Source organism: Temnothorax curvispinosus, unplaced genomic scaffold (genome assembly GCF_003070985.1).
Source record: "Temnothorax curvispinosus isolate PA1 unplaced genomic scaffold, ASM307098v1 QBEX01005622.1, whole genome shotgun sequence".
NCBI classification, from domain to species: domain Eukaryota; kingdom Metazoa; phylum Arthropoda; class Insecta; order Hymenoptera; family Formicidae; genus Temnothorax; species Temnothorax curvispinosus.
In genome coordinates, this window is record NW_020215402.1 from 673 (window position 1) to 9,377 (window position 8,705).

General features: G+C 36.0%; 2 protein-coding genes across 2 annotated transcripts; one reads left to right on the forward strand and one right to left on the reverse strand.

Moving 5' to 3' along the window:
- Nucleotides 1-802: 802 nt before the first annotated feature.
- Nucleotides 803-3,453, forward strand: LOC112454985. The gene is made up of 2 exons (XM_025016649.1): nucleotides 803-1,378; nucleotides 1,818-3,453. Exons 1-2 carry the CDS (start codon nucleotides 916-918, stop codon nucleotides 2,006-2,008), a joined length of 654 nt encoding a protein of 217 aa, XP_024872417.1. The 5' UTR covers nucleotides 803-915; the 3' UTR covers nucleotides 2,009-3,453.
- A 47-nt stretch (nucleotides 3,454-3,500) lies between these two features.
- Nucleotides 3,501-8,262, reverse strand: LOC112454984 (probable enoyl-CoA hydratase, mitochondrial). The gene is made up of 7 exons (XM_025016648.1): nucleotides 8,163-8,262; nucleotides 6,482-6,688; nucleotides 5,055-5,179; nucleotides 4,762-4,966; nucleotides 4,116-4,235; nucleotides 3,959-4,026; nucleotides 3,501-3,860 (listed from the first exon to the last, which is right to left on the reverse strand). Exons 1-7 carry the CDS (start codon nucleotides 8,260-8,262, stop codon nucleotides 3,795-3,797), a joined length of 891 nt encoding a protein of 296 aa, XP_024872416.1. The 3' UTR covers nucleotides 3,501-3,794.
- Nucleotides 8,263-8,705: the final 443 nt, after the last annotated feature.

The window sequence follows — 8,705 nt, forward strand, 5'->3', positions numbered from 1 at the left end:
AAACACAAACCGCAGCTATGATGACTTGACAATTTCATAAACGGTATTTCGAAATGGCTAATTTTTATTTTTATCTGATTAATTAATTACGTACACTGTTAAATTCTTAATGTCAAATTATATTCCATTTCAGTCGTTTTTACTCAATATGTTGTTAACTTAAGTGAACCAATTATTAACATAATACTATTTTGTGCTAAAATAATAAATTATGAGACATGGGTAGTTAAAAATAACAAAATGTTATTTATCTATTCAAATGTCTCTAAATTTTTATTGGAAAAAGGAAATGTGCAGAAAAAACAGCGAGAAAAAAGAGATTCTAAATTTTGTTAATCCAGGATTAATAGGGGAGGATTAATACGATAAAAATTTTGTTATATACATAATATACATATATCATTTTAAGGAGGGATATAAAGCTGAGAGAATCAAACCCGCGATAACATTAAAGATTCACGACACTCAGGATGTAGTGGCAGCGCGAGGATATACAATCATCTCGGTCGAATACCCGAGTGGGCCGGTACTATACTCAAGCCGTTATAAATAAAACCGAGACTGCTCGTGGTGGAAAGCACGGCAAAGAAGGAAAACGTGGGCGCGCGATTCCGCGATCCCCGATACCGATCGCAGGGATCGGCCGCGAACGAGCCCGAAACTCTCGAAGTAATCGCGTGAACTTTATTGTCTCGAGGAGCGATATTTCTTCGTAGACGAAGTTTCGCCGCGATTCTTTTTGCAATATTATCTGCCAATTTACTCAATCGCTCTCACTTAATTTCGTATATAGTTATTTGCTAATTGTATCTTTTGGATTTTTTTTTAGGAGAAGAAATCGCAAGGAAGGGCAGCTCCGAGGGTGATTCTTGCCATCCGAGGCCACCCTTGCCACTCACGCGACCCGCGATCGCAATGGCGAGACAACAGACCGTGGACCGAAACATCCCTCATCTGCGGGACATCTTTGGCTTCGGCAGCAAATGGGAGAACGCACGCGGCCAGGCCGAGGAGAAGGCGCCCGGCCACGATAGCGCCGTGTCGGTGGGCTCCACGTCCGGCGAGGAGGAGAGCCCGAAGAACAGCAAGAAGAAGAAGTCGCGTCGCCGCGACAACAGCAAGACGCTGACGGAGAGCGACGTGAAGCACTTGGAACGGCATCTCTCCATGAAGAAGACCATACGGAAGAAGATCATGCGCGACCTGCAGCAGGCCTTCGTCGAGGACCCGAATGAGTTTCGCGTCGACGACATCCCGCCGGAGCAGCTCAAGGCAGAGATCAATATCCAGAGTCTGAGCTTCGGCACGCCGTCCCAGAAGCAGGGACGCACGCGTGGCAATGCTGAGAGCACGTTCCTCGACATGCTGCGCGGTGGCGGTAAGAGATCTATTTTTGTCAAAATTAATCCCTCAATGCCCCTTTGCTTCTTTTGATAGTCACATCTTTTTAATGATAATATTTAGGCCACTAATTAGGAAGTTTCTTATTTTTTATTATTTCGAGATCTCTTCAAGATGTAATAAGTTAGCGGATAATTTATTACAATTTAATATATCTCGCCTTGAAATATTAGAGCAAATAACTTCGTATTTAAATGTCATCAGAATTTACATAACTCCTTCAAGAAGAAATTATAATATTTCTTTAAGAAAAAGAAGTTATAATATTTCCTACATTTCTGAGAACTGACTATCAGAAGATCAAATTGGATTCAAAGGATAATTTATTTGCAAAATAAGATCTACCTCGCATCCTAAGTTTTAGCAAAAAAAAATGTACTCGATTTTGGATTTTGATATAAATCCAAATCTTGCAGGTCTGGAGAAAAATGGGACGGATGGTGACAGGGATTCGGGACACGGTGGATCGCCGATCAGAGAGGCGTCCAGCGCCCAGGATACGGATGACGAGTCCAGCTACGCGTACGAGGCGCCCACCTCGACGCCGACGAAGAAGAGCGGCAACTTCTGGAGACGTTTCACCATGAAGAATCGCAACAAACGGTAAATCCCAGCGGCAGGAACCCCAGCGCGAGGAGAGAGTACCGGTACTTCATATTCTCCGTAATCTCGATAATTTTTACCAGCGTAATTAACGAGGCAGAGCTTGCAACTGTGATATACATAAACAACCAATTCATCTTCACCTCTCCCTCTCCCCCGAGACGATCCATCCGTCGAATTTTAAGAGGTTCCCGAAATTCGATCCGCGCACAAGACCGAGGACCAAGAGATTTGAACGTACAAATTTTGGACCAGCGTTTTTTTTTATCATTTGTTACCACGACATATCACCGTACGTATCTATTGCGGACCCTGAAAGACCCCGACAATATATCTTTCTTAAATTACAAAATAAGAAAAATTCGGATAAGGATTTAATTTGTAAAATACGAAAAAGACATATGTACTTTCTATTTTGAAGAAAGACAAAAATTGATGTTACTTTACGTTTAGAGCCCTCGATTTCTCATTAGCGATGCTAAGTATTTAGACTAGCATTGGAGCAATGAAATAATAATTCGCAAATGCAATTTTAGCTGCTGTCTCCGTATTTAAAATGACATGGATATATATTCAAGCTTTAAAAAAAAAGAGAGAGAAACAAGGAGGAAAGTGCAGCTAGAACGAACAGATCTATTTAAGGATTGTCCAAACAATTCCGCTGTATGTATACTCTTTTGAAACATCGGAGGAACTTCTTAAAACTTCCCGACTTGAAATGTAACGATCGATGTGTGCCCGATAATGTAACTCCCATCTTCTGACACGTACTTAAAGGAAATGTAAAGAGTAAAAACAGAGGCAGCGAAACACGAGTGTGTGCGTAGTATTTAAGGATAGTTAGTTCTCTTAATGTAAGAATGCGGCAGAGGCAGTTATGGGTGATCTGTAATAAGCGTAAAAGTGGTGCGTACGGTGTGCGCACCGGTTAGTATTAGCTAGTCAACGACGCTAACACGTACACTCGTGAGACCCGATCGATTTTCTTACTGACAAAATTTGATATCGTATTCTTTGTAAACAAACTCGAAAGTAAAATATTTTTTAACTACTTTTACTACCAGTTCGCGAATTCACAGCCTTAAGGCTTTTTATCTGAGAAACATGTACGATACATGTAAGGAACTTACTGGATTACGTCGTTTAAGTGTGACGCATTGCATTTTCCGCTATACACTCTAACTTAAGCTATGTTGACGTTTACCGAAATCCTGTTGTTCCTACCGTTTTTCGAGGTATCTCGTTAGTATTATAGATATCGTCATTTGCGACATCGATAACGGTTCACATATTCTCATCTAATCTTCACTTTCTACTATGGTAATAATAATTATTATTATTCCTTTTAATATTAACTGCAACGCTATATATATTAGCTTTAAATGTATCATACTCGAGACCTACGTTATGTAAGAGCAGTAATATACTCGAATAAAAGTCTCATTTAGACGTTGTGCCTGTTCTTGCATTTAGACGTTACGCCAATCATTGCATCGTTTCTTGCAAAAGATTTATTGCAGTATATATATGTATATGTCGTAACAAATATAACAGGTAATATCTCATGTCTAACTCCTTAACTGACGAACAGACTCTCTCCTTTTTTTTTAGAAAGAGAGAGAGAGAGAGAATCAAACAGCAGTTGATAGATTTATCAGTCAGTTAAAAGCGAAAGGCAAGATATGTTGTAGATACATTCTTATTACAAAAAAGTATAAAAATAATTTTAAAAATATTCATTAACACTTCGCGTCTCTTCTCTTAATCTTACGGATAGAGATAACTGAAATCTATTCATTTGTGTATTTTGGTGGGCGCTTCTCCAGGAAAGCCGCCATGCCTTCCTTTCTATCCGCCTGAAAAAAAATTAAATTTTAACTTATAAATAAATCCATTCTTTTCACTGATTATTCAGAATATTTAGATTACTAATAATCACAAACGGATTTCTCACCAGAGAGAAAGTGCTGTGGAACATTCTCTTTTCAAACAGAAGTCCTTGTTGCAATGTAGTTTCATATGCTAAAATTAACGAATTGAAATTAGATACGTCACGTACCAGTTTGGATTACATCAAATTACTTAAGCAATCCCTTAAATATTATTTTTACCGGCATTAACAGCTTCTTTGGCTATCGTCACAACCAATGGTGAGTGAGATGCAATCTTTTCGCCCAATTTCACGGCTTCTTCGACGACTTTATCAGTTGGAAAGATTTTGCTGACCAAACCTAGATAGATAAGATTTAAAAAAAAAACTTAGTATTTAAAAAAATTAAAATAATTCAAGCTTCAGTATAAATTAAGATCAAAGGAGATAAAATGAACCGAACTAGTTCTTGTGCTTGTTATGTATTATCATCTAAATTTAGATGATTTAGATTCAAAATTTATATTTAAAAAAATGATATATGTATATATATATATATAGATTTTAAATAAATACCAAATTACCACTATTTATTATCATACACTGAAGATGATCTTATATAGGTTGAAACATATAACATATTATTTTTTTATATTTATTTAAATATTAATACATAAGAAGTATTAAGAACTAGCTCGATTTATGGGATGAAAAATATGAGTAGAATACAATATTAAGATTAAAATTGATTAATTGATTTGCATTAAAAAAATGCAAAAACAAAACAATCAGTATATAAAATAAAAAATGTGTGTATAAAATATGTATGTGTACAAGTAACTTCTTAAGTTCCTTCTGGTTGCAATCAAGCGTTATCTTTAACTTACCGCTCTTTTCTGCTTCCTCCGCGGAGATCATATTGCCGGTGAGTACCATTTCCATAGCTTTACTCTTGCCGATAATCCTGGGCAGCCGTTGGGTGCCGCCTGCGCCGGGAATCGTACCGATAGCGATTTCGGGTTGACCAAACTTGGCATTCTCGCCGGCGTAAATAATATCACACATCATTGCGAGCTCGTTCCCTCCACCTAACTATACGAAACGAAACGAAAATGCATGCTATCGATTCACTGCATTTCTTCTTTGGCAAATACTTTTCCAAAGGTACTCCGTTACTTACAGCGTAACCGTTTACAGCAGCAATTAGGGGTTTCCTGCTTTTGGCAACTCCGTTCCAGTGAGCTATAAAGTTTTGCCTCAGGTTCGATGCGAATGAATTATCCTTCATTTCCTTGATGTCCGCACCTGAGAATAATTAGATACATCTCTCTATACGTCTCTACACACAGAAAAATATCGTTCTATAGCCAAGAAAAGCAATTACTCATTTTATTTTATTTGGTTTGAGTAACAGTTTTCTTTAACAAAGAATATTTTCTTAATATTAGTTTCTTAATATACTCATCATAAGTATTAGAAAAGCTTATCATCATGTGCTTAAAAGAAGAATTTATTCTTCTTTCAAGTATATTCCGAAACTTTATCTAAGAAAAGCAACATAAACTTGATTTGAATATTTACTGATTTTTTAGGTAAGAATATGAAATACTTGGCTGTAGAACGACATTCTTCTAGGTTAGGAGGTTTTCGTGCGCGGTCCGGAGGGATACAGTTTAGAATATTGAAATTCCTGTCATCAGGTGGACTTGAACCCGGTTCCTCGTGGTTATGAGTCTGATACTTTATCACTAGGCCACATCTCTGATTATATTTTTAGTGCTGCAGTATCTAGTTTAGACAGAAGTGATTCATTAATTTCAAGTATATTCTGTAAACTTTATCTAAGAAGCCACATAAGCTTGATTTGAATATTTACTGATTCTTTAAGTAAGAATATGAAATACTTGAAATCAATAAATTACTTCTGTGAAAACTAGATACTGCAACACTAAGAATATAATCAGAGATGTGGCCTAGTGATAAAGTGTCAGACTCATAACCACGAGGAACCTGGTTCAAGTCCACCTGAGGACAGGAATTTTTATATTCTAAACTGTAAGTACTACCCCTCCGCACAGCGCACGAAAACCTCCTAACCTACATTCCACTTAGGAACTAAAGAATTAAAGAAAATTAAAAAAATAAAAATAATATTAATTGTAATCATCAAGAATACAAATTCTTTTTTGAAGTAAACGATTATTCTAGATGAATAAAATTTTTACTTGATTCAAATAACGGATAAACTTCTCTCAAGAAAATGTAATATCTTTATTGAAGTATATGCTTCTCTTCCGTAGACTCTATATTGTAAGTAAACAAAATATTCGTATTAATTTAATATTCTTGTTTCAAGTACTAAACTTGCTAAGATCTAGAATATGTTTTGAGTAAATGTGATACTTATGACGACTTTATGGTAGATTTGCTCATATATGAACTTATCAAATACTTGAATCAAGTAATATTAACTTGCAGGTAGTTTATATTTTTCTGTGTGTATATTATAATAAAGATTCCAATAATATTATCCGTTTAATTTCCCGATATGTGTATTGTTAGAAAATAATATTACTGTAGTGAAGTAAAGTTGGCGAATAGTCTTACCAGCAGCGAATGCCTTTTCGTTTCCGGTAATGACGACAGCAGCGATGGACGAATCTGAGTTTAAATGATCCAGAGCATGATTCACTTCGGTCATCAATTGATTGCACAGAGCATTTAGGGCCTTTGGCCTGTTCAAGGTGACAATGCCCACATTCTTCTTTTCACCCGCAGTCTCCACTTTAATGAACTCGTAATTGCTAGTTTGGCCTGTATCAAATCAGATTAGAACAGACTTTTTTTATTAAAAAAGCTAAAGAGATAAAAATTATATTACTTATATCTATCTAGGTTTTTATTAAAAAATAAATAATGATTAGCGAGATAACATTTTCGATCGTAATAAAATTTCAAGTATTCGGGTAATAACGAAATTTTTACTATATATGTATTATATATATTTTTTTTATTATAAAAAGTCTAATTTTTAACCGAAATGCGATTATTAGAGTTGTAATATAACAGGCTAGCTTCCCATATGATTTTTATATTTCTTGCGGATAATTAATGCGCGACTAGAAAAAGATATCATTGATAATTATTTTTAAATAATGCATTCCGAAACGAAAAAAAATAAAATGCTGTTTTTTTTTGAATGTATATTATCTGTAGAGACGTCCAGAAGATATCCTATCTCCTAAATATATCTTATACTGTCTTATAGTATAGATAGAATTAATATTATAATGATCGCGTTCGATGCTTTGGAAAAATATAAGTTATTTATCAGGCATTTAACAATTGCAGTTTTGTCATAATCAATATCTTTTTTTTATATTATGTAATCGAGAACGATCATCGTCGTCAAGAAGATAACGGCTGGAATTCGTGCATTGAGCTACGAATAACAAGGTTTATACCATGTATAGGGTGTCTCAGAGAGAGCGGAAGATCTTTTAACTTCTTGTCTAGTTTAAAGCATGATTTTGTTTTTAACATTTCAAAATTTTTAGTGAATTATTTTACGCAAACTGCGTAAAGAATTATATATAATTTAATTGCCTTCAAGGATTTGCATAAATTTTATAGATATTCTGACTGAAAAGTAGTTTTGCGCGCTCGAGATCAGATATGTGCGTTCGAGGGAAAATAATGGAATGACATATGTTTGCTGTGCTGAACGTTGCTACAGGCATAGATCGCCCTTATCATATACGAGATATCGTTCTATTTCTATTTCAAAATCTATACAAGATTATACAAATATAGATATAATTTATATTCTCTTTTTCCTTGAGATACATAAATATGTGCTCGGTATGACATGTGCAATTTTAACTCAGAGAGTACGAGTAAATAAGCGATAATCATTTCGTGACGTAGGTAGCACTTGTTATCAACACCGCGCATATGTATTTATTACAATTGACTAAATCGTTCTCTTAAAACCGCACAATGTTGCAATTGTTGCAAATTAAAAATAAATTAAAAATTATATGCACGATGTGACAAAAAGAAATAATCATAATTCATAAGAAATCTGTCTTGTATTCTATATTGATTGAGATTAATATGCAGTACGCAAACAAATTCCTTTCATGCAGGCTCGAAAACAAGTTTTCTGACAGCGTAATGTAACGGTTATAGCGGGTGTACCATATGAAAATAATGTCGCGGTCAGCTGACCGGCCGGTGATGTTCGACGCGAATGGAGAAGGGATCGCAGATGAATTCGGATACTTACAGGAATAACACCTGATAGCGGGCGCGACGAATTGCTGCGGTTTTCGAGCGGCGTGCGACACGCGCGAGAATAAAATTTGCGACACACGGCTGGCAGACATGTTTATCGTTCAGACGCCCGTAGATAAATGTGACTTGTGAAATGGAGCAAAATGGAGCTCGTGGCCTCGTGGCCGCTGATATCACACAATTCTACCAACTTCACAACAACACAGTATTCTTTCTTCCGATATTCACTGCCTACTGAAAATCGCTATAGTGTACGTGACATAAACTACAGACTTTCAGTACTGGCAGTGATAGGGGCTGGAAATATCTGGATAATGCAACGTTTGAATTGTTTGGGCTTTATGGTATCCGAAGAATTGAATCCGCGAATTCACATTCAAACCGCAATTAAAAGGACCACTTCGACCAAGCTCCGATTAATTTAATCGTTGATTATAGTCCACTGGAAATGACCAATCGCATTTGTCAATCTGCTTAATGAGCAAATGCGATTGGTCATTTCCAATGGACTAATTTGGAGTTTGGTCGAAGTGGC

What these genes read in the sequence shown, in the direction of transcription:
- LOC112454985 (XM_025016649.1), top strand. Translation starts at nt 916, where the DNA reads ATGGCGAGACAACAGACCGTGGACCGAAACATCCCTCATCTGCGGGAC. An exon ending in CGACATGCTGCGCGGTGGCG is followed by an intron (nt 1,379 to 1,817) that starts GTAAGAGATCTA and finishes CAAATCTTGCAG; the next exon opens with GTCTGGAGAAAAATGGGACG.
- LOC112454984 (XM_025016648.1), bottom strand. Translation starts at nt 8,262, where the DNA reads ATGTCTGCCAGCCGTGTGTCGCAAATTTTATTCTCGCGCGTGTCGCAC. An exon ending in CTGCTGTAAACGGTTACGCT is followed by an intron (nt 4,967 to 5,054) that starts GTAAGTAACGGA and finishes CGTTTCGTATAG; the next exon opens with TTAGGTGGAGGGAACGAGCT. An exon ending in TCCACAGCACTTTCTCTCTG is followed by an intron (nt 3,861 to 3,958) that starts GTGAGAAATCCG and finishes ATTTTTTTTCAG; the next exon opens with GCGGATAGAAAGGAAGGCAT.